Raw genomic sequence first — 25,849 nt, forward strand, 5'->3', positions numbered from 1 at the left:
GTCAAATTTACTAAGTTCAATAGCCCATATGACCACCCAATCTGAGGTATCAAGTCGTTGCGGAACCGACTTTAGAGGTTGATCATTTAAGACGACGATTGAGTGGGCTTGGAAATAAGGCCGAAGTCGTTGGCCGATGTAATAAGAGCATTGATCATCTTTTCTATTTTGGTATATCGAGTTTCGGCATCTTGCAGCAATTTGCTAGTATAATAGATCGGTCTGTGTTCCTGCATTATCTCGGACTACAATTGAACTAACAGCATTAGGTGAAATAGATAAATACATATATAATTCCTCAACTTCAACTGGTTTGGACAATAATGGGGTGAATCGAGATATTTCTTAAGGTCATTAAAGGCATTCAACATTCTTTCGACTAGCTAAGTCTTTAATGTCTCAATATTTTGAAGAAAGAGAGATATTTCTTAGTTGATCTAGGAATGAATCGACCGAGTGATGCCATCCATTCGATAAGTCATTGTACCTTTTTTATTATACTTGGATACTTTATTTCAAGTAATGCTCGGATTTTCTCGGGATTAGCTTCTATTCCTCATTGGGTCATAAGAAAATATCAAAAATTTTCTCGATGTTACTTGGAAAGCTCATTTGTTAGGATTTAGTTTCATTTGATGCTTTCAAAGTTCTCCAAATGCTTCTTCTAGATCGATTATATGCCGATCTCCTTCAGTGCTTTTTACTAACATGTCGTCAACATAAACTTTTATATTACGATCGATCTGCTATTTGAAGATTTTGTTGATCAGATGCTGGTACGTAGCACTTATGTTTTTAAGATCAAAAGGCATCATTTTATAATAATACAAACCTCTTTCGATAACAAAGATCGTATTTTTTTATCTTCTGGTGCCATTTTGATCTGATTATAGTCAAAAAATGCATCCATAAAACTCAGTAATGTGTCTCGAAGTAGCATCAATAAACTGATCTGTTCTGGGGAGGGAAATTATCTTTTGGGCAAGTTTTATTAAGATCGGTGTAATCAATACAAATCCTCCGTTGTCATTTGCATTTTTGACCATAACGACATTGGCTATCTACTTCGGATATTGGGCTTCTTTAAAAATCTTGCTTTCAAAAGTTTATCGATCTCTTCATCTATTGCTTTGTCTTTCTCAGGCGAAATACTTTTTCTTTTGTTGGACTAGTCGGTGCTCCGAATCAACATTCAATTTATGTACAATAACATTGGCAGAAATTCCAGTCATGTCTGAGGCTAATCAAGCAAAGATATCGATATTTGTCTGAAGAAAAGATATCGGTTATTTTTTTAAATCAGTCCTTAATTGAGATCCGATTTGGATAGTCTTCTCTGGATGTTCATTCAGTAGAATAGCAACAAGTTGTTCAGCTGGTTCATCTCGATTTTTGCCGATATCTGTGTCATCCTTTTGATCCAGCATTTCAATTGGTAAGGCTTTTACTGGTTTCTTCATCTTGGTAGATATCAAAAAATAGTCTTGCAAGCATTTGGTCTACATGCAATTCTTCAACTCCATTTTTCATCGAAAATAAAACTAACAGTTGATAGGTGGAGATTACTGCTTTAAGTGCATTGAGTTTAGGTCGGCCAAGAATGGCATTGTAAGTTGATGATATCTTGACAACCAGAAAGATGAGCTCCACAGTAGACTGTTGAGGTTCTTGTATTGTGGTTATAGGCAAAGTGATTTCTCCTTCAGCAGCTACGGGATTTTCAGAGAATCCGACTAGCGGGATGTCGACTTATTTCAGCCTAACATATGTATTTTTGGAAATGCATCATAGAACAATACATTAGTAAAGTTTCAATTATCTACTAATATCTTTCTTACATCATTTTTGTTATTATCATAGAAATGACAATAGCATTATTATGAGGAGTTTGGACTTCTTGAACATCAGTATCAGAAAAAAAAATAACATTGTCTATATGCTGCCTCTTTGGAGGACTTTCAGCTGTCCTCTGAACTCCACTAAGGTCTGTGATCATGCTAATAACCCCAGCAGTAGGCCGATTGTGTTCAGCATCATCATTGGGTTTCTGGCACTGTTCAGCAACCTGGCTTGTCCGATCTCGGACATGTTGAGATAACTTTGGCGGATCAGGACTTCAATCTCGTCCTTAAGCTGTCGGCATTCTTCAGTGTCATGGCCATGGTCTTGATGGAAGTGGCAATACTTTTATCTCTCTTCGTTGGTGGAGCCTTCATGAGATTAGGCCGATGAAGATATCCTTGATCCTTGATTTCTTCAGAATCTGAGCACGAGCAGACAAAGGGGTATAAGTGTCAAAATGCCGAGGTGGGCTTCTTGACCTCGAATTCTTCTAAGGTCGGCTAGAACCATTCTCTGGCCGATCTCTACGATCCTCTTCTTGGGGCCATTTTTTCTCATTCTCCTCTTTCTTCGCTTGTCGAGTTATACTTTCTTCCTCAGCCTGAGCATACTTTTGGATTCGGGTTAGCATTTGATCGTAGGTGTCCGAAACAAGGTTTTAAATCTCGTGGGATGGGGGTGTTCCAGAATCTCCATGGAATGGGGTGCCTCGTTGTCCGATCCCATCTCAACAGCTATTTCGATCATGCATTCCGATAGATATCCTCCATCTCTCTCTCCTTTTCTCCTCTTTCTTTTTTTCTTTCTTTTTCTTTGCTTTCCTTTCTTTTCCTTTTTTTCTTTTCTTTTGGTCATTTCTTTTTTTCTTTTTCTTTTCTTCTTTCTCTTTCCTTTCTTCCTTTCTTTTTCTGCTCCCTTCTTTTATTTCTTTCATTTTTCTTTTTCTTCTTTCCTTCCATCTTTCGTTCTTTTTTTTCTCTTTCTTCTTCTTTTCCTACATAGATGAGTTTCAGAGTTTCGACCCCGTTCCGGTTCCGTTTTCTTATACGAACATGTCGAGACGGCCGAGACGCCCCCTGTCCCGTCGGGATGTAAAATTTTGGTTTGAAAAATTCTTGTTAAGGGAGAAGATCAGGCGATTACCTCGGAATCTTTATTTTAAGACAGCTATCGCAACAGACTCATTGAAATTTTTGACTTCAAGCATGACGTATTGAAGTGCACTGTATACTCACAGAGGGACTCACCCTCCTATTGCTTAATAGAAAAAAAGATTATTTGTATTCTTCAGATGAAGTCAGTTATTAGCGAAATAAGTGACAAACAGTTTGGCTAACTGCTCAAAGAAAGAAATAGACCCCGGTTGGAGTCCAGAAAATCGTATCCTTGCAGATTTTTTGAGTAATGGGGAAAGTGATGCAAAGCAAGGCATCAGATGCCTCTTGTAGCCTCATAGCAGCTCTATATCCTTTAAGATGATCTAGAAGATCAGTAGAACCATCAAATGATTCTACCATTGGCATCTTGAATGGGGAAGGTATAACGTTCATTCAAAATTTCTTGAGAAAAAAGGGATCGTAGGTCAAAATCTTGCTTATCTTGGGAATGATTCCCAAGTTATACTTCCATCAGCCGTTTTTCAAGATCTTGAATTTTCATTTCAAGACCTCTCCAGCGTGGTTTCCCACTATCAGGAATAGATTTCCCTTCAAAAGATTGGTCAATTTGAGTAGGGTGATTATCAGGATGGGGATCTTGATGGATTGGCTGATGATTGTGTTGGGACAGAACTTTTTGAGGAATTGCCTCTCATTGCTGTTTTATGGTACATTGGAGTTGTTGTACGGCAACAGTGAGAGCCTGCACTTGTTGAATTAAAAGAGTGATTGCTGTGGATCGACCATAACTGAAGGTTGAATAGCTTCTGGTCCGCCTCTTGGAGAAGATGGTGAAGGCAGAGAATTATTGTGCTTTCTAATTTACCATTTTTCACAATCTTTTGGGCAAGCCTTTCCTTTAGCGCAAACTTGTTGCTGCAAGGCTTCAAAGGAAGAACAGTGAGGTTGGTCAAGAATCCAGCTGGAGTGCTGAAGAGGATCAAGTTGACGAAGTTCGTAGATGATCCTACAATAGAAGTCTTAAAACCAGTGCGGTACCCTCTGGTTTAGGACCCTTCGATGCTTAAGTCAGCAGGGACCTTGAGAACGGATAGTATAAAAATGGAAAATAGAAAAAACTAGGGTAGAGAGAGTAGAAAGGAATAGAGAGAGCTCAGATTCCCTTCAGTGGGGGAGAGAATTCAATAGAGTTTTGACTCTGTGAGTTCTGACTTACCTCTGGAGGGATCCCTGCTTCCTTTTATATAGGGGAGGTTACTTAGCTGTTAAGTCATGGAGAGAGTTTGTTAGGTCGTTAGTAACCGCTTGAGTCGGAGAATCTGTTGGTTAGGCCGTTAGTTGTTATAACAGAATGGTCAGCTATAAAGAGATCGTGGGTTGTTATTCACCTACGTGGAGTATAGCTGTAGCACAGTTGGAGAGTAGCTGATTTAGAATATATTTGATCTTGAAGAGATCGGTAAAGGCCAATGTCCCTGATAGCAGGTCGGTAGCTGACTCGGTCAACCACAATACAAGATTGATAGACACCTCGGGCTGGTTCAGATTGACATAAAACTGATCAGATCGGCAACATACCAATTCTTCCTAGTACGACCAGATGGTCTGAGGTTACTTTATATATATATATATATATATATATATATATATATATATATATATATTATCATATGTCAAGCAAAACATGTTAATAAAATGGCGTAGCCTGTACTTTATACAATTTATCAACTTCCACAAACTCATCATTTAGTCAGCATTGAAATCAATAAACCTTCTACACTTTAATGTCAATATCACAAAATCCAAAATCATCCATTCATTGAAGGTTTACACTATAAAAGGAAAGAAAAGCTTCCCCCTCTTTCTGGGAGGTATCACGGAAGTACATTGAGTGTATCTGTGAAGTATATGGAGCTTTTTTTAAAAAAATAAAAATAAAATATGCTTAACTTAACTATTGGCATGTATTCTTGAAGCATTGGACAAGTATTGATTTCTGACATGGACATGGCATGCAATGTGAAGTTGCTTTGTAGATGGTTAGAGGTGTAGTCAGAATGGCAAACTTAGACAGCTATCCAATCTTGCTAGGACAGATTGGTTAAAGAATATGTTGAGATTCATTGAGCATGGAGTGAATAAAATCTTAGTGTAACCTATTCCATTTTATGACTTTCCTTCGTTTTGCTTGTGGTTGGGTTTCCATGTAATCTGAATGGCATGCTTTTAGTTATTAGATTTCAATCTCTTGATTGAACTACATGCTGCCTAAAAGAAAATAAAAGCATGATTTTTTTAATCTTCATGTTAGTATCTCTAAAAGAAGTAGAATTTTATGGTTTTTAAACTATGGCTTGGATGTTAACAGATAATGAAGCTGCCTTGCATGAAAATTCTGTGGAAGGAAGACTTGAAGGTTTGCTATTCCTTAAGAGTTATTTTTTCCCTAAGTTCAATTTAGAATCAGTGTAACTTAGTTCAAGGGATGTTTAATATGGTTCTTCATTGTAGTATTTTGTTTTATGGTGTTGCTTCATCTTTTCATTGTAAAATGCCTAAGGCCTTTGATTTGGACTTTCCTATATTTTAATTATGCTCATTCTAACTTCATTGAATTTATTATTCAGTTGTTGTTGTGTCTTAGTTATATACACTTATGTCATCAGGATTTAATGAGCTTGACATTGTAAGTTGCTGTTCTTGTGTAGCTAATGTTCTCTCATCAGTTATCTAGTGTTCTCAAAAGATACAGCTTATTGATTTCCACTTAATATACATCAATGAACTCTTTTTATATCTTTTGAGAGAGAAATTTAACTTTGCATTGTTGCTTTTTGAGCATCTGCTGATGGTTAATCCTAAGATTTAGTTTTTTATTGGTGGGATGGGAAGAAGATTAATTCTTAGAGATTCTAGAAGCTTATTATTTTTTTCTTGCTTCTTATAATGCATGGTTGTTGCTTCTTGGCATCTTTTTTTTTTTTAATTCCAACTTTTTTCTGGGCACATCTTTCATTTTTTGACTCCTTTTTTAACCAGGTTTGCTCATCATTCACTTATTTGATTTTTATTGTCTTTATTTATTTATTTATTTATTTATGATATACTCAAACAGGAGTCATCAAGCTAAACTTGTTCCTTTTTCTGGTGAAATGGATTAAATAATTTTTTTCACATAGATGTTTTGAACTGTCATAGGTGTTTGAATCTGCCCTTGTAGATGTCTGCTCAACCATTTAGCTTAGTTAATACCAGTATTCCATGTTCCGGTCTAAGAATCAGTTAGTATAAGGATTTCTCCTTTGAATCAAATGAACCTATTGCCGCTAGTCTTTTGACCTAGGTCAGCTCAGTTGGAAAAGGGTGACGGTTGTTGTTGTGTAGCAACGGCAGAACCTACAAAATAAGTCTCTGATTGGAGTTGGCTTCGATGGGGATCCTTTGATGCTCAAGTCAGAAAAATCAGAAATAGATGGGAAGGAGTGAGCAAGGGAGAGTTGAGAGCATATGTGGGAGGTCTCCTGTGGGCCTTTATTTATAGGTAGAGGTTGAGGTGTTGTGAGGAGGAAGGAGAATCATGCCGTTATTCCTTATTGGGTGTGATACATTCATTATGTCCTACCTTATCTGATGAGATATGTTTGTTACCCTCTTGCCTTATCTGCTTGTGGTAGATTGTTGTCGGTAATCATGGGATTTTCCGGCCCATGTAATTGAGGTAGCAGTTCAAAAGTAAAACTTACTAGGAATGCCGACTTGGATCAATTGGGAAAGTACCTTGGATCAGTGACCAAAGGTCAGCCACATTTGAGGCATCCATACACCGATTGAATCGAGGTGAAATTTTCCTCCCTATATCAGATGCCCCCCCAATCTCGAGTCTGGGCTAAAATTCGGTTGGATGAAGAGAGTAGATTGGTTCACTTGGCTCTGTGAGCGACTCGTGTTACGTCGAAACTAATCGGTATGAAGCATCATGTCTCCGCCCTGTACCAGATGAAGTGTCACATCTCTTGATTGGCTATCCGTGGGAGGTCAGTCCGGCCAATCAGAGAGTGACAGGTGTTAACCATCTAACGGGGCTAGCCAAACCAATGCTCCATCTGAGCTATCTGATCCCTTTCATTTTCACATTTACTGTTTCTTTGCTGTTGGCTTTGAGGTGGCGAGGGATTTTTGACAAGGGCTTGGGACTCCTTCCGACGGCACTCTGGCATCCTTCTCGGTAACTGGTCCTAGGTCAACTTCGGCTCGGCATTGTTTCCGATCCTCCCTAATCCTTCACTTTTTGTTCCTCTATTTGCCTTCTTTTTGGGCCTTTTCCCTCTCTTCTTTTTTTTTTCTTTGTTTCTTCATTTGGTATCTCAGGATGAGCGGTGAGGCAGCTCGGCTGGGAGTTGGTCGTCTGATCAATGCCCACCTCGAAGCCCCAAAGCCACCTTGTCCTTGGAATACAGCCCCACGAGATCCAAGGCTAGGCATCAGGATGAAGAGGAGACATTTATTCCCAGATATTTTGAGTCGGTACTAGGTGCAGACGACCTAAAACTAATCCGAGCTCAGTTTTGGGTTCATTTGAGTACCAATTGGAAGCTCCAGGTCCGAATGGTCGGAGCTGTGACCCTCGTTCAGGTTGGCTCGGACTTTCCTGAGCCGACGAGCTGGCCTAAGACTCCCACTTCATCCTTTTTTGGTTCGTCTTTTTTGTTTCCTTGATATGTCGCTAGGTTCAGTAATGCCGAACTCTTGGTGATTTATTTGCAACTTTATAGCCGCATGTTTTCTTACTGAGGTTAAACCGACCATCACTCTAGTTAGGGCATGCTTAACTTTCAAGAGGCACACTTGCGTGGGTGACTAGTGATATGTCTCACCTCAAAGAGGGGTTCGCCAGCTCCGAGGTGCTCCTTCCTCAGTTTACAATTGGAAGGAGCGGTTCCTTTTCTTCTGTTTCATTTGGGGAGGATTGGGGCTTTGCCCCATGGGGACCTAGGAGGTCCGTACTTCGGGACCCGGCCTTAGGAGATGATGAGGACCAAGATTTCAAGATTCTGACCCGTTTTAAGATCCCACCAGTTAAGGAGTTGCTTATCGAGAAGACACTTTAACATCGGGTTAAGCTAGGCTGACTCATTAGGTGACTCAATCTTCCCCGCTTTCTCTTTCCTTTCTTCTTTGCCTCTTTTTTTAGACCAACTTTGGTTCGATGCAGAAATAAGGTTGGAGTTGGAAAAGTCAGAAAGGTGGCACAAAAGAGGAAGAAGGCTTTGGGTGCCACCATGGCTCAATCGAAGCGCCCGCGTGCTGAAGCTTTTGAGGGTCGATCTGGCCCGATTCCGGCACAGGGCTGTCCGGCCGTAGGGAGCTCATTTGCTTATACTGACATGGTCCTCGCTTATCTGGTTGGGTCCCTCCACTGAGGGCCCGACATTGCTTCGATCTTCATCCCCTGCCCCCCGAGAAGGGGGCCTTTGGAGTCATCTCCTTGCCTTGGGGATACTAGCTTGGAGCTGACCTCTGCTTCGATCGAGCAGGGATTGTAAATTCTTTCAGTTTGGCCATCCTCCGACTTCGTGCTGGAGAGTTGGTGGGTCGCCCGTTACCTGGTTCATAGGTTTCTTCTTTTGGCCAATGCCAAGAAGCTGGAGGAAGCGGTTTCTAATTCCTAGCAAAGGGATGCGCTGGATTCTTATATCCGAGTAACATTCCGACCTTTCTCCTTTGTTATTTTTCGTTGCCTCTCAGGGCTGATCTTTTCTTTTATAGCTTGACCACTATCTGATAGGTTTCATGAAGTTGGCCAAGTCGGCGAGATCGAAAGTCGCTGAGGCTGTTGTAGGGTTGAGACGGCAGAGAAAAAGATCTTTGAGGTAGAGGCCGGCTCGTCGGGTGGTGGAGGCATTTTGAGCTTCTGAAGACTTCATTGAGGAGAAGGCTAACCATGCCGCGGAGTCTTACATCAATTGCCTGGAGTTATGCCGGCTGAAGGTCCATGAGTGCTTCCTCGAGCTGGACCTCTCTTTCTTGGACGAGGACAACGACGTCCTTATTGAAGCCCCGACCCCGAGACCGCCACCGTCGATGCTGCCACTACTCTAGCTGCTGAGGATGCTCCCTTTCGAGCCGAGGATGCCACTACTCCCGAGGCTTAGAATTGCCTCGTTTTGTCTTTTTATTTTGTTTTGTAATTTGGATTGGCCGATCTTTTGTACCAGAGTAATATTAATGGAATGCATTTTCATTCAAACCTTGTTGTATGATGAGCTGACTTGTTAGTAGAAAGATTCTTAAGTTCTAATCCTTGGGATGAATTGTCGAATTTGCAAGTCGAACTGACCTATTAATCTTTAGTAGAAGGAAATTTCCAAGTTTTGATCCTCAGAAAGAATCGTTGGTTTAGATAGCTTGGAGGTTACCTTAGCTGAAGTGAGGGAGGTTTGGGATCCTTACTCGGGCAATTCGTAGGTCAATGAGATCGTGGCATAGCCTTCACATTGGTTGGACATCCCAAAACGGACCTAAAGCTTGAAGATTAGGTCGTCAGATTCGAATTGTCCAAACTTTCCTTTTTGGGGTTGACCATTGTTGGCAAAATTTAAGGCCTTCAGCTTGGCTCGACTTGGGTCATAGCTCCAAGCTTATTGAAGGGGTTCTCCGTTCAACTTTTCGAGGCATTCAGCTTGGATCATTGAGACTATGGTATTCCAAACCAGCCGGTACATCCCGTACCAAACCATACCAATGGGGAGCTGGTCCGATTTAGACTGGGTTTTTGAAAAATGGGCTGAACAAGATTGAACCGATCGGTTCAGTACGATATTGGCCCGAACCGTCCGATGTCATGCGGTTTGATCCAATTCGGTATGGTTCGAAGCTGGTTTGATTCGGTTCGGTCTAGTTTTTTTTTTGTGCTGGTGGATGGGATTTTTTTGAATTTTTTATTATTGATGTGGTATGATATAGTCCGGTATGGTACGATACCATACTGATCGGCAATCGATATAGGTTTTGGTATCAAGTCCACGAACTTTAATAGAGACGAAGGACAGCTTTAAGTCAAGTTGGCATTGGTGATGTCCAGGACTTCTGAGGTTCCCATTGTGGTTTATCCTTCCTCGTTCATTGGGCGGTTAAGTGTTTTGCTTTGCTCGTCTTAGGCTTGTGGATTGAGTTGGCTTTGCCGATATATGGAGCTTCCGAGGATCCTCTTAAGGGGTTATCCATCGCTTCTCAAATGATTAAGATTTTTAGCTCCGCCATCAGGGATAAGGGGCTATTCGAGGGTCCTCTTATGGGATTATTTCTTGCTTCTAGGTTGTGCAGGGTCTTTAGCTCGAATCATCACGGATAAGGTTTTGGAGCTTCCAAGGGTCCTCTTATGAGGTTTTTCCTCGCTTCTCGAATGACTAAGGCTTTCAGCTTAGCTTGTCTTAGGGGTGGGGTTATCCGAGGGTTCTTTTATGGAGTTATCCCTCGCTTTTTGGTCACCTGAGGTCTTCGGCCTAAGTCGTCATGGATAAGATTTTGGAGCTTCCAAGGATCCTTTTATGGGGTTATGCCTCACTTTTTGAACGATCAAGATTTTTAGCTCAGCTCATCTAAGGATAAGGGGTTATCTGAGGGTCCTTTTATGGGGTTACCCTTGGCATTTTGGTTGCTCAGGATCTTCGACCCAAATCATGGATGAGATTTAGAAAATGAATTTATCTTGTTAAGCTTGTTAATGAAAGAAATTTACTTATTGAAGAAAATGGCCATTACATTATTGATAATATATCCATAGGTTTTTCGAATTCCATGATCGACGTAATGGGGTTCCATGGAGTTGCTTTAAGTGATAAGTTCCGACCATGATGACCTTATCCACTTGATAGGGTCCTTTCCAATTGGGGGATAGCTTCCCTTGGTCATCTGGCTGAAGTACCTTGGCTTGGTGCAGCACCAAATTGTCGATTCTGAACATTTTTCTTTTGACCTGGGAATTATAGAATTGAGCCACCTTGCATTGGTATGTTGTCATCCTCACTCTGGCTTGTTCTTGGATTTCTTTGAGCAGAACCAAATTTGCTTGTAGTTATTTCAAGTTACTTTGCTCGTCAAAGTTCTCTACCCAAGGTGATGGGATATCGATTTCGATAGGAATCACAACTTTCATCTTGAAGGCGAGGTTGAAGGGAGTTTCGTCAGTAGAAATTCATTGGATAGTTCGATAGGTCCAGAGTATGTGATGAAGCTCATCCGCTCAAGATCCATTGGCCCAATCCAACCTTGTCTTTAGGCCTTGCAAAAGAGTTCAGTTGGTTAACTCGGCCTCCCTATTAGCTTGAGGATGACCTATCGAGGTTAGACGATGGGTGATGCCCAGCTCTTTGCAAAATTTGGCAAATAAAGCATTGCTGAATTGTCGGTCGTTGTCTGTGATCAGTACTTAGTAAATGCCGAACCGACATATGGACTTCCAGACGCGTCGCTTACTCTGGCTTCGGTAATGTGAGCTAATGGTTCGGTCTCAACACATTTGGTGAAGTAGTTGATGGCGACCAATAGAAATTTCTGTTGGCTCGATGCTTGGAGGAATGGCTTGAGGATATCCATCCCCCAATGTGCGAAGGGCCAAGGTGCTCCAATAGAGGTCAGTGGCACGGTAGGTCATTGTTGAATATTGGCTTTCTACTGACTTGGTCACATCTTCTTACTAGGCTACATCATGTTGTAAGGTCGACTAGTAATACCTCTCTCGAAGTATCTCGTAGGCCATGGTTCTGCCCTTAGGGCCTAGATGATTTTCACATATCTCTTCATGTACTTTTCTTAATGCATAGTCGGCTCCAGATGGACACAGGCACTTGAGAAAAGGTAAGAAGAACAATCTTTTTTATAGCTTGTCCTCGTAGAGGACACAATGTGGTGTTTGATGTCTTATCTTCTAAGGTTCTTTTAGGCCAGTCGAGAGCATCCCATCTTTGAGGTAGTGGACTAGGGGATCGATCAGCTCAGTTTGGCATCGACCTGCAGCATCGAAGTGGGCTCCTCGATGCTAGGCCTCTCCAAGACTTCAAAAGAGGATTCCTTGTGTGGGCAACCAGTGCAGAGGCTGCAAGCTTCAACAGTAGGTTGTTGTGAGAATTTTTCGATCTCGAGATCTGTTGGATATCAAAATATTTAAACATCGAGGTTAAGTCCTTCACCTTCTACAGATATTTTATTATGTTCTCCTTTCGGGCTTCATATTTACCATGGATCTGATCGATCACAAGCTACAAGTCGCCGTAGACTCTCAAGCGTTGCACTCCTAGCTCTTTTGCTAGTTTAAACCCTATGGCTATAGCTCTGTACTCTGCTTCATTATTAGTGGTTGGGAATCCAAAGTGCAGGACATATTTAGCGACATTCCCTTTCGAGTGATGAGGATCAACCCTTCTGATCCAATCGAGCTAGATGATCCATCCATATGTATGGTCCAAAGGTCTTCACTTTTTTCTTTGGGTTGGGCTCTATAGGTCCTTCCTTGAGGATCGTACGCTTCAGGTTAAAGTCTGCGAGTACCTATGCCTTGATAGAAGGCTGGGGCCGAAACTTTATATCAAATTTCGAGAGTTTAATGGTCCACTTGCCTATCCGACTCGAGGCATTTGGCTGGTGGAGTATCATTTTTAGAGGCTGGTCAGTAAGGAGCATCATGGTGTGGGTTTGGAAATGGGGACGAAGCTTCCTCGCCAAGGTGACGAGCGCAAAGACTATCTTTTCAAGACTGGAATATCTAGTCTCTGCATCGGCAAGAACCTTACTGATGTAGTAGATTAACTTTTGGATCCTTCACGAACAAGGATTGAGCTTATTGTTGCAAATGAGACTGCTAAGTAGAGGTATAGCTCCTTGTTTGGCTCGGCTTGCTGAGAAGTGGGGGCGAACTGAGGTAACTCTTCAGCTCATCGAATGCTTTCTGGCACTTGGTCCATCAGAAGTCTTTAGGTTGTTTGAGGGTCTTGAAGAAGGCGAGACATCGTTCGACTGATCTGAAGACAAATCAGTTAAAAATAGCTACCTTATCGATGAGTTGTTGGACCTCTATCAATTTTGGTAGGTTCATCTTTTGCATGGCTCAGATCCTCTCGAGGTTAGTCTCGATGCCTCACCGTGAGATACAAATCTGAGGAATTTCTTCGAGATGACTCCGAAAGTACACTCGGTCAGATTCAGCTTTATTTGAAACTTTCGAGAGATGGAAAAGATCTCCCTGAGATTGTCGATGTGATCACCCGAGTCTCGGCTCTTAACCAGCATATCATCTATATATACCTCTATATTTTTGCTGATCTGATCTTTGAACATCTTATTCATCAATCATTGGTAGGTCACACCTATATTCTTTAGGCCGAAGGGTGTGATCTTATAACAAAATAGACCTTGGTCAGTGGTAAAAGCATTCGTCTTCAAATGCCATTCGGATTTGATTGTAGCTGGATAAGACATCCATGAAGGTTCGAAGCTTGTGTCCTGAGGTGGTATCCACCAGCTAGTTGATTCAAGGTAGTGGGTAGCTGTCCTTCAGGCACATCTTGTTTAGGTCAATGAAATCTCTGCAGATTCTCTACTTCTTGTTCGTCTTCTTCACAAGGACCATGTTCGCGAGGCAATCCAGATAGGTCACTTTCCTAATGAACCCAATGTTGACGAGCTTGTTCACTCCCTCTATGATTGCTTCTGCTACTCCGGGGTAGAACTCCATTCTTCTGTTTGATGGGTTGATATCCAGGATCTATGTTCCGCTGATCCACCATCACTTTAGAATTCTTTTATGGTCGCGCTAAGGTCTTGATCTCCTCAAATTTCACCACTTTCATAGAAACTTTACCAGCAAATGGTATGTTGAGACCATGGCTCAGAGTGCATTTAATCATAGTCGTCTGGATTGCATTATATGCTAAAGAGACTTTGATGACCAGCAAGGCGAGTTGCATCGTGGCTTGTTGGGATATCTGATTTGCCGTGACTAGCAGTGTGATTACCCTTCAACGGGTATGACATTTCCAGAAAACCCTACTAGTGGTGAGTCAAGCTTCCCTCGCCCATCCGAGGTGAGATCCATTTGAGAGAAAGCATCGTAAAACAGTATGTCGGCTGAGCTTTCATTATCTACCTTAACACTAGCTTATAACCCCATGCGATGCATGGGATGTGACAGTTTTCGTTAATTTTTCCTATGTTTTCCTCAAGTTTTCCCTCTGATCTCCCTCAGGTACTCTCCTTTCCCATGGAATCACTCCAAAACAGCCAACTAAAAAAAAATGGTCGATTCAAAATCACTCTAATGATGCATCTATAGAGTAACTTTGGTCAAAAACTAAAATGTCGGTATGGCTAACAAATCAAGCAATGGCTGATTCAATTCTAAACATACTCCAATATCTCCTCAACAAAGTAACTAAGATCCCATGACAACATTGCACTTCAATAACGTACCAAATCCAAAAGGCCATTTTGCAGATAACTACAACACAACTCTATGTTTTCCTTGCCACCCATGATACATAGAATGTAAAGATTTCCATGAGCCACAAATATAATCTCCCATAGAGGGAAAAGTCAATAGCCAGTCAACCAAATGCTAAAAAAATAAACTCTAACTTCGACTCAATAAAAGAAAAATCAACCACATAGAAAGAAATAAAAAATATAAAGGCTCTCTTTAAACCCTCCTCTCCACTCCCACTGCGGCGTCAACGATCACCGCCCCTTGTCCCCTTCCTCCCATGGCGACCAACACTGCAAGCATCGGTGGTCGCACTAGCATCCGCGTCGTCGTCATCGGTGACCCTAGCACAGGCAAGTCCAGCCTCATCGTCTTTGTAGCCATCGAGACCTTTCCCGCTGGCGATTCCCTCACCCTTTCCCCTTCCCTCACCACCGCCAATGCCACCGACTTCCTCAGCCTCCTTGATCTCTTAAATGTTGGCTCCATCGCCCATGCCCTCCATTGGTCCCCCTTCCTACCACTGCAAGCCTCCGTTGACCCATCCACTTCGTGAGGCCTCCGTATATTAGATTCGCCCTCTTCAACCTCTTCTCTGTGCCACTGCCCCACCCTGGCCCCCTCCTATGACGGCGGCCGCGAGGATGGATCTGGCACCTACTCCGCTCTCCTTAAGACTATCCTCTTAGGGCTCGATCATGGCATCACTTCCCCCGCCACCCCCAACCGCTCCTCGCCCCCTTGCCAGGTGGAGCTCTTCCTTGTCCTCTTCGCCATCGTCGTCGTTTTTGACTCCTAGAAAGAATATTTTTAGGTTCAAGGTGGAGGTGCCGTGGTGGCTGGCTTCGAGGATGCACTTCCTGGGCTTGTTTCCACCCTGCCCAAGATGCCAAGGAAGATCCCAAGATCTTCGCATAAGCTACAAAGTGGGTGAACAAGGAAGCTTACATGCTGTTTTTTTTCCACGTGGCTCTCTCTTTCTTTTCGAACACCCCATGTGTCAAACGGACGCTTCTCCCTTGAGAAGCCTCTACACACACACACACACACACACATATATATATATATATATTAGATGCATACATCATAATTTGCAATATTAAGGGCTACAACTATCGTATTATTATGTGAAGACTGGACTCGTTGAGCATCTTTCTTGAAAAAGGTGATAACTTCTTTGAGCTTTTGCCTTGTGGTCGGCATTGCTGAGCTTTTTGATAGGTCGCCGAACTACCCCAGTGATGGTGTTTATCACCCTGGCAGTAGGTAGGTTTCCCATAGGTTCTTGCCGAGGTGGTTCAAGTAGACGAGGTAATTTAGGCAAAGCGTCATCACTGCTCCCTCTGCACCTCAGGAATCTGTCTAGTCGCCCATGTTGGATGAACTCCTCGATATTATCTTGCAGCTGAATACATTCTTCGGTGTTGTGGCTGTAGTCACAATGATATAGGCAATATTTATTTGGGTCACGTCGGGTTGGCGGGGCTTGCATTCTTCTTGCTCTTGGTAGCTGCTCTTTTATTTCCATCATTATCTGTGCCCTAGGGGCATTCAAAGGGGCATAATTAGTCAATCTTCTTGGTGGTGATGTGTTTCGCCGACCTCTGGGAGGAGTCATCTGTCGTCAGCTTCTAAGGGTGGGGTTTTGGATCATCAATTATTTATTTGGGTCACGTCGGGTTGGTCGGGCCTGCATTCTCCTTGCTCTTGGTAGCTGCTCTTTTATTTCCATCATTATCTGTGCCCTAAGGGCATTCAAAGGGGCATAATTAGTCAATCTTCTTGGTGGTGATGTGTTTCACCGACCTCTGGAAGGAGTCATCTGTTGTCGGCTTCTAAGTTGAGGTTTTGGATCATCGATTCCGAGGTGAGTTCTTAGATCGTCGCAAACCCCTTCGGCATTCTTCTCGCCTTAGTGAGCCCTCTTGTCTTCATCCTTCTCCCTCTTCTCGGCTCTTGCCTTAAATGAGGTACCATGTAGCTCGTAAGCTTCCTTGCATTGGCATACTTCTGCACTCGAGCTAGCATCTTGGCAAAGTCCTTTGGATATTTTTTCTCTAGCGAGAAGAGGAATGACACTTTTAGAGCCCGCCCTTTAGGATAGACATTGCGACTGACTGGTCAAGGCTGTGTACCTCAAGAGTGGCCGCATTGAAGCGGCTCAAGTAAGCTTGGAAGGACTCTTCTTCCCTCTGTTTGATGTTCACCAAAGAGTCTGATCCATGGTGCCACCTTCGGCTGCTGACGAAGTTCGTTGCGAATGATCGGTTGAGTTGCTCAAAGGAATGGATAGAGTTCAGTTTCAAGTTGGAGTATCAATATCACGCTGCTTTCCACAAGATAGAAGGGAAAGCTTTGCACAGGATCCTGTTCTTGGCCCTATGCAAGAGCATCAAGGCTTTGAAGCTCTTGAGGTGGTCTCTGGGTCAGTCTAGCAGTCGTAGGCCTCAACTGTGGCATTTTGAAGTTGTTGGGGATTGGCTCCTGCATGATCTTTGTGTTAAAGGGTGGATCGGCATTGAAGTTGAGCTCACCATCTTGAATCGGGGCTTGGTTGCGCAGCACATCAATTCGCCGGTTCATCTCCTGAAGTTTTCGGTCCACGTCGCATCTTAGGCGGTGTAGGCTTTTGAGTGCCAGGATGGAGATCAGTCTAGGGTGGTGTCGGATTGCGGAGTAGGGGATTGTCTTCTTTCTTGGTTGGGGTTTTTGAGTTGGCTAAGCCAACTTTGCTTCTCCCATTACGGGTTATGCAGAGGAGCCTAAGGTGGTGTTAGCTAAGGCGCCTTTTGAGGTGCTGTGTTGGCCTGCTGCATCACTTGAACTGTCGCAGCAAGCATCTGCACTTGTTGGACAAGCAGATTAAACTAGTCAGGGGCCACCCCACCGTCGATTGGGAGGATGGAGACGGTGCTTCCGATTGTTGCATTGATGTTTGAGCATTGGTGGAAACCTCGATCGATCTTGAGGTAGTGGCATTGGAACGGCACGACGAAGTTCTTTTGCATGGTGCCATGCCGATAGGATGCTTGCTTCTTGTGAGTGGGCTTGGCCCTTCCTCTGGTGCCAATATGTTGCCGCTGTTTTTTGATTTGGATCGGCTTGGTTGGAAAAGGGCGGCAGATGCTTAGCGTAGTGACGGCAAAATCTGTAAAATAAGTTCCTAATCGGAGTTGGCTCCGGCGAGGATCCTTCAACACTCAAATCAGAAAAATCGGGAATAAAGGAGAATAAGTGAGCGAGGGAGAGTTGAGAGCATACCTGAGGAAAGGTTCCCTATAGGCCTCTATTTATAGGCAGAGGTTGAGGTACCGTGAGGAGGAAGGAGAATCAGGCTATTATTCTTTACCTTATCGGGCACGATATGTTTGTTATCTCCTGCTTTATCTGGTGAGATATGTTTGTTATCTCCTGCTTATTTACTCGTGGCAGGTTGTTGCTGATAATCACGGGATTCTCCAGCCTGCGCAATTTAGATAGCAGTTCAAAAGCAAAACTTATTAAGAATGCCGGCTCGGGTTGGTTGGGAAGCACCTTGGATCGGTCAAGACTTAAGGTCAGCCATGTCTGAGGCATCCATACACCGGCTAAACTGAGGTGAAATTTTCCTCCCAGTATCAGAACCCTATGTGGGTGAAACAATTGCACTGGGCAACTTGGTGTGTTTGCACTAAGAAGACCATGCTAGAGTCTTAGCAACTGCATATTGGTAGCTCAGGCACGAGATAAAGGAGACATTTTGGCCTGTCGTGCGGGAGTTCTGTTCTACATTTTGTGTAAAAGTTTACTACTTCATGTGTCTCTATATGATTTTGATGGTTGGGCATTGGAACTTTGGGAAGGAAACAATTATTGCTTCATGCACTTTTGATATGAATATTATAGAAAAAGAGAATTGCACAATGTCTTTGAACTTTAAACTGTTGCTCTGGTATATCAGGAAATGAAGCTGCCTTCTGTGAGATTGCTGCAGAAGAAAAACCAGAACATTTGCCAAGTTATATGAATTTACTTATTCAAACTAAGTTCAAACACTTTGTATATAAACCTTAAGTTTGTTAGATTTTGTTCTGGCTGCATCAACCTTTCAGTAAGCTACTATTGCTTTTTAGTTTCAAGTCATTTCTTCCTTCAAATTAAATAATTTCTTTTCTCATGTCTTACACACTACTCTCTACTTCATCTTGGGATGTCAATTCTTTTATGGATCATTTTGGTTTCTGATGGAACATGTGCATGTGTTATTTCATTTTCTAATTATTTTAGTTTTACAGCCGCACGGATGTTACCTTTGTTGTTTTTTACATCTAGTCATTTCAGTTAAATCCTTATGTTCTTTTGTTATTTGCCACTCTTGGACCGACCGTCAGTTTTCCATAGTTTCTAGACAGTTCTTACATTATGCAAGGAATTATCATTCCATATGAAAATGTTGTACTTTTCTTTTTCCTTTTTATTTTGTGGAAGAATAATTAGACTGACTACTAAGGGAATGCTAGTAATTTTCTCATTCACCCAGCCAAATTACTTGAGATTACTTTGCTTGAAACTGAACAATATTTGTTGTATAGTAACTGGCTCACCTGATTCTTTCTAATCTGCTTTGGGGTCTCTCTCTCTCTATCTCTAATTTGGCTATGTTCAAAAGACTCTGTAGTTAGTATTGCTTTGTTCACTCTCAAATCTGCCTTCCGAAATTGTTATATGTGATTTGGCAGGGAATGAAGCTTCTTCCAATGAGACAGCTAATAATGAAGAAGTTGAAGGTTCTTATGACTCAGCTTCTTTTTTTTTCCATGGTTAATAAATCTTTTCCATTCAAGAATCTAAAAGCTGCTATGCTTGACATGATAGGGATGGGAGCTGCACCAAAAGTCTCTGGACAGCTTGTTATAGGTGGAACTCCTACATAATTCTTGATCAACGTTTCGGACTTATTTTCTTGTTTAGAAGTGCATATAAATGCAGTATCCTATCAAGCATGCGGTATTCCATATCAGATGTCTAGTCACGTAGAAATGGGTATTGCTTAGTTAATGTTGGAAAATTTAGCTTGTGAATCCAGCTTAGCAGTTGGTATCCTTGGAGCTTGAAGTTCACTGATAGGGACTGGATCTTCCATCTGATGACTGCATATATTGTTGTTCATCTGGTTTATTTCTTTGGAGATTCTGTTTAAATTCTAAAGTATGTCATGGCTTCAGTTTGCGTCAGTTATTAGATACTTCTTTTTCTAGCTTCTTATTGCTCTTATGGCCGTCTTTTCTTATTTGATAGAGTTGATATCTTAATAAATTAAGTGCTGTTACTGAACTAGCAGGGAATAGAATTTTCTGCCTAAGAAGTTTAAATGCAAAGTGCTTGTATTTCTCTAATCTGTTAGGACTGTTTATGAGCAAGATATTTTCTGTGCATTGTCAATATTTTTTTGGCATTGCGCATGCCCAATTTTCATATCCACATGGGCCTCTCTTGAAAGGTTAAGGAATCCGATATTCCAAGTCATGGAGATTTATGACTTAAATGAATCACAAGCTTTGCACCTATTTGTTTTTTTTCTGTCATTTCTCATCTGCAGTTTGTGTTTTAGGTGTTTAATTATTGTTATTAGATCTTTTGCTGGCTGATGAAAGGGAGAAAGCATGTTAAATGCTGTCAGTATTACATATGTTTCCAATGCAACCCCAAGTTTGGAAGCTACTTATGGCTAGGATGTTCCAAATGGCTGTAGCCACTCTGTTTCATGGTAGAATCGTCCTATGAAAATTGATTTCCAATACACATCCCACAGGGACATGGTATGTGGTTTTGAGTTGTCTGGACTTCGTATGTAATTAGCCTCATGGAATTAGTTGGTTTGGGAGATATGATTATGCTATAGGGCTCTTGAAATTTAACTCAGGCTTTTACAGGTCTGGTGAAAAACATGGATAAATTTTAGGTTTCCTAGAACTTCTTCGCTGACAAAAAGCTATTTCAGACTGAAATGTTGGGAACAAAAGAGTAAGGAAGGATCTACAAGAAATGGTTGGATTCTGCCTTAGTTTTACAAGTCTAAGGTAAACGAGGTTGTTACTGGTTTACTTCAGAGACAGAAGTGGTTTAGAAATTAACCAGAAAAGATAGAAGGAAGTTGATAACTTAGAAGCTGTCATCTTAGGAGTTCTTAAGTAGGTCTGCAGGAATCAGGTGCATATAATATTATTGAAAGAAGAGACAGAAAACATCTTAAATTATTGAAGTGTATCATACGCAAGGGGACTGAATGATTGGGGCGGATCAACATATCAGCAGATTGCTGGTACCTTCTAGCTTTAGGAACACAAAACACAAAATGTCCAGAAATCCTTCTTCCCAAGGAGAGAGTAAAAGCTGACAATTGAAAAAAAGGTGAAGAAGGAACTTAAAAAATTCTGGTCACTGTGGGGTTCTGTAGACAAAGAGAGCTAAAACACTCAAAAACTGAGTCTAAATTATTCTAGTAATTCCTGAGAGCTATGACTTTATCGGGACATTAGACAAAAGTCCAGAGCTATAACTCGGTCAAAAGGATCCTAAAATAATATGCTAAAGGCAGTGCCAATCAAAGGGTACAAAGCACACCTACTGTTTCATTCTCTACTAATGCACGACCTTTAAGATCATATGAAACCCATTGATTCTCCAAGAAATCCTGGCTTTTATTAGGAATTCTGTTTTGGAGTTAAACCCAATTAAATGTGGGAGTCCTGTCAGCCTGTTCGAAATAAGCAGGCTAAGTGATAAATGAAACTTCAAAACACTGCCTTAATTCAGGAACAACAAAAGCTAACCTCCTCCCTTCCTCCTTATCTTTTGATCAGTCCATTCATATACTTTCAAGTTTCCTTTTGTTTTTCTCCTTTCATCTTCTTACTGCATGAGGGTTTCCATTATTCCTATTACTGTTTCTATTATTACTGTATTTTCTGTTGCAAGCTGGCTTAACACCATCCCCCCTTTATATCTCATATTTAATGGAATAACAGTTTGGACCATGAATACAGAAAGAAAGCATTTATCGCTTTTCCATATTGACATATTGTTTGCATTAGGTATTTGTGTTCCATGGATGAAGAGGTATATTCCTTTCACTCGAAGTGACATCACTCTTCTTTGCAGAAAGTGAACCACTCAAGTTGAGTGTAATAAATGAAAACAGCAGAACCAGCCAGATAATCGAAATTGTAGAGGATAAAGAAATTCCAAGGTACCAGATGACTGCAGATGTACCGATCATTGATTTAGATGAAGATGAAGAAGACTGCTCAACTGCCTTAAAGGAAAATGATCCATTAACAACAGATACCTGCTATAAGATTGTTGAAGCAGTGATCTCTGACAGGCAGAAAATATGGCACTATATTGACCCTTCAGGGAATGAACAGGGACCGTTTGCATTGGCTTCGCTGAGATACTGGAAGGAAGAAGGCTTCTTTGATGATGACTTCAGAGTGTGGAGAGCAGGTCAATCCAAAGAGGATGCGATCTTGTTGATAGATGCCCTCCGTTGAAGTCATAATTGCTGACTATTTTTACATGCAGAATCTGAAGGCGTAGATCATTAATTGTCTCACCCATTTTGTAGAATGCTCTCCCCAATTTCCTCTATACAAAAAATGAGTGTTGAATTTTGTTCATGTAAAAAGCAGTCATGTGATGGCAAAAAAAAATACCATTCAATGATATACTGTTAAATCCCCGAAGAATTTGCTGTTGCTGTTGTCTAATCTGAGCTTTATTTCGTTTCCATCACATCCTGAAGAATTATGTGACTGGGCGGAGGTTAAACAGGGAATTTAAAGAATTTTGCTGCTGAATATTGTTCTGGTGGTACTCATCTGCAGTCAGTTCTTTGATAAAGTCAGCACTTTATTTTCAGGGTATTCTACATTTTCGGATGTTGCTTCTGTTCCTTGTCTTGAGTTGCAGCTTACAATTTCTGATGTGCACAAATCCTGGATGTCACTTTAGGAACAAAACTGATTTCCCAGGTTTGTAGAGAACAAAGAGGCTGACCAAATCTCAGTGCATGGCTTTCATAACACCCCATTCCTCGTATTCTGAAAATGGATTTGCAGATCAAACTAGGTGAACAACTATAACTTATCCTAGCTGCAAATGCTTCACATTAGCATATAAATCCAGGTATGACTTACCAAAGTCTGTGAATGTATGATGATCAGCCTTTACTTTACACTCATCCTTTGTGACTTGTCAGTTAATATGTTTCTCAAGCTATTTCAGGCAAAATGCGGCTGCAATAAAATCTACATTCTCTTAATGGATAGGATATACTGGCATTGTGGTATAGTATATAAATTTCATTAAAAGTTTCATTCATTTCACCATGTTGCCATGCGAGGTTGATGCTAATTTTAGGTTATTATTCAAATCTAGATATACCCCATCTATATTATCACTTCCCACTTCACTGTACTTGATTACTTTGTTTCTCTAATTAGAAACCCCTTCCAATAACATTGGTAGCACTTAATCTGCATTTTTTTTATATAAGAGAGGGAATGAAAGAGAGACCGGCCCATACTATGGTTACATGAATCTAGAGATTTGGGATGCATCATCTGAGGATCAAAGCTAGAATCTCTCGTTACTAATGGGTGCTCTTAGGTATGCTCACTTGCACACTCTAAAAATTGCAAATCCACTCTACAACAATAATCCGGACTGCAGAAAAGAGATGTGATGAAAGGCATTGCTCATGGATACAGCAACAATAATCCAAACTATTATTAGTAATAGAATAACTAAAGAAAAAACTAAACATACAGTTTTTGACTTTTTGAATCTCCCTCACCAACTATAGATAACATAGTAATTAGGGTTGAAATCAAATCGGAGGTAGATTGGATATTAATATATTTATATTATATTTATTTTATCTGACTAATATAAATATGGATATAGATATTATTTCGATGTAAAAGTTTATATCCATATTTGTTTCAAATGGATATGGATATAATTTAGATATTGAAATATGGATATAATTATAGATATAAATTAATAATTAAATTTTATGATTATAGAATTAAAGATATTATTAAATAGATGATAAATTAAGTTAATAATATATTTATATGATTGTATATTTTTTTTAAAATTAATAAGTATTATATTTATTATATAAATTATAAATAAATTTGAATATTGAGATATGAATTAGATAGTTGTCTATCTATATTGTATGTATATTTTTTTTATAAATTTAGATATAAATATTAATTAAATTTTTAAATTTTTATTTATATTTAAATTAATTTAAATAAAAAAATAAATTTGGATGAATATTACTCATATCATTTCGTTCCTAATGATAGCCATAGTACCGGGTAGAGGAGGACCATTTCTAAGCTGGTTTGAAGCACTTCTTTGCCATCTCCCTCGGCAACTTGCGATCAAGCGTGACATGCCCTAAAGATGTCAACCTCCAACCTTTGACACCGCATAAGAAATCATTAGTAAATTACGCTAGTTGTTGTCATCGTATCTCAGAAACTATCCATATCTGACGTCAACACGTACCAACATTGCAGCCTGTCTCTATCCGAATCCCTTCTCGGTCTCCTTCCACCCTCCACTTTCGTTGAACAAACACCGTTTTATCCATCTTTTTTTAAGCGGTCTCACATTTAGAACGGCCTGTCCTTTCTCTCCATAAAAGATCCCCTACTATGATCTTGTAGTTTTAACCCAAAGGGCCATTGGATTCCCTGTTACCTCACCATTTCTCCTCTCAAACACCCCTCGCATCAAAGACATCCATCCTCTGTGAAAAACTCTCAATTCTTATTATAAACCATCGAGTTCCAACCTGCGGACGCCCTCCCTCGCCGAATAGACCCGATCATTCAGCATTTCCTAGTTGCCCATTCAATCACAATTCTTTAATCAAAAAACAAAGAAAAAAATTCCCATCTTTGACGGAAAGTTACCATTTCTTCCTCATATCCAAGTACCAAAGGAGAAGGGTAGAGAAGAACCCCTCTCCCATCACAGAAGCCCCGAAATCCTTCATGATACTTCCCAAGACGAAACCTTCTTACCATTTTCTAGCAACCTATTCCATCATCAATTTCCTCGTATGAAAAAGATCCCACCTTTGACATAAACAGACCAGTTTCCATTCGTTTCCAATCAGAATTCCACCAAAAGCGTTGGTTCACAGGGAAAGTCTCACCTTTTTCTCGAAAATCCATACCATCCCCGATCCCATCCAACAAGAAAAATCCCACCTTTGAGAAAAACCCATCGGTTCTTTTCCCTTTTTTCCCATTCCAACCAGAAGAAATAGAAGGGTTGATAAGAAAACCTAACCATACCCAATCCGTTCCTCCTTGAAAAAAATCCCACCTTTCCATGATGCCAACCTCCAAAACTCTATTGGTCTTCCTCCTGATTTCTTCCCTTTCGCTCTCATTCGGAGAGGCCCTGGTCTCCGACGCCCGTCTCCGACGCCCCGTCGGCCTATGAGATGCTGGAGAGGTTCAGTTTTCCCAAGGGGATCCTCCCAGAGGGCGTGCAGAGCTATACACTGAACCAAGATGGAAGTTTTGAGGTGTTTCTGAGCGAAGACTGTGAGTTCAAGGTGGATGGTGGCTACTTGTTGAAGTACCAAAAGAAGATCACAGGGAAGGTGGAATCTGGCTCGCTCACCAGTTTGAGAGGGGTAAACGTTAAGGTCGTTCTTATGTGGTTTGGAATCAATGGAGTGGTGAGGAGTGGAGGAGATCTAAATTTCTATGTTGGTCCACTCTCTGCATCCTTCCCCCTCTCCAACTTTGAAGAGTGCCCGAAATGCCGCTGCGGATTTGATTGCATCACTGCCGCTGCCCTGGTAGCAGATTCTTAGGCCATCACTGTTGGTGCTGATCTTTGCCTTCTCTCTGCTCTTGTCCTTTGTATTGTTTACATTGTAGGTTGGGGATTTCATGGAGGATGGTGTAATTGTTATTATTGCTGTTTGGATATCGAATTGATTAAAGATTATGTGCTCCATATCCATTGTTGTTACGCTCTTGTTATTAAAGTTATACTGCAAACTGTTGACTTAGTATTCATCTGTTTGAGATTCAATGGAAGAACTCATCTCTCCTTTTTATTTACCTTTATTGTATTGGGTTTTGATGGATGGATGGATTGGATATACATTGGAACTATCTACTTCTTGAATGTTTAATTACAGCTAGGTTTTTTGATGGTGGTTGTTGAATTATAAAGAGGCAGAAATATTGAAGTTTGGGTTTGATGGAAATGAGTTTCTTTTGTTGAAATCAATCATCATCTTAAGCTTTGTTGGGTCTCCTTTGACTGGAAGGTGGATGCTGGGTGTCTCTTGTATGTGTCACTATATTCAGAATTTTTAAGTTGGGATTTG

At 41.0% G+C, this 25,849-nt stretch overlaps 1 protein-coding gene and 1 non-coding gene across 20 annotated transcripts in view; both read left to right on the forward strand.

The window, feature by feature from the left end:
- LOC105034417 (uncharacterized protein At5g08430) overlaps nucleotides 1–22,271 on the forward strand; it is a 60,335-nt gene extending 38,064 nt beyond the window's left edge. For 10 of the 19 annotated variants that reach the window (XM_029262391.2, XM_029262393.2, XM_073256808.1 and 7 more), the window contains 4 exons: nucleotides 5,329–5,376; nucleotides 19,152–19,199; nucleotides 19,288–19,329; nucleotides 21,574–22,271. In XM_029262391.2, the coding sequence (XP_029118224.2) occupies nucleotides 5,329–5,376; nucleotides 19,152–19,199; nucleotides 19,288–19,329; nucleotides 21,574–21,965 (530 nt within the window). In that variant the 3' untranslated portion in view covers nucleotides 21,966–22,271. Of the gene's footprint in view, nucleotides 1–5,328; nucleotides 5,377–17,865; nucleotides 18,031–19,151; nucleotides 19,200–19,287; nucleotides 19,330–21,506 lie in introns of all 19 variants that reach the window. The other 9 variants (XR_012141249.1, XR_012141257.1, XR_012141261.1 and 6 more) reach the window with 3 other exon arrangements.
- Nucleotides 22,272–24,066: 1,795 nt separating this feature from the next.
- On the forward strand, nucleotides 24,067–25,577 carry LOC105034467 (uncharacterized protein At5g01610). The gene has a single exon (XR_012141283.1). It is a non-coding gene; the product is annotated as an uncharacterized protein At5g01610 (transcript).
- The last annotated feature ends 272 nt before the right edge of the window (nucleotides 25,578–25,849 follow it).

The sequence above is a fragment of the Elaeis guineensis genome, chromosome 1, assembly GCF_000442705.2.
Source record: "Elaeis guineensis isolate ETL-2024a chromosome 1, EG11, whole genome shotgun sequence".
NCBI classification, from domain to species: domain Eukaryota; kingdom Viridiplantae; phylum Streptophyta; class Magnoliopsida; order Arecales; family Arecaceae; genus Elaeis; species Elaeis guineensis.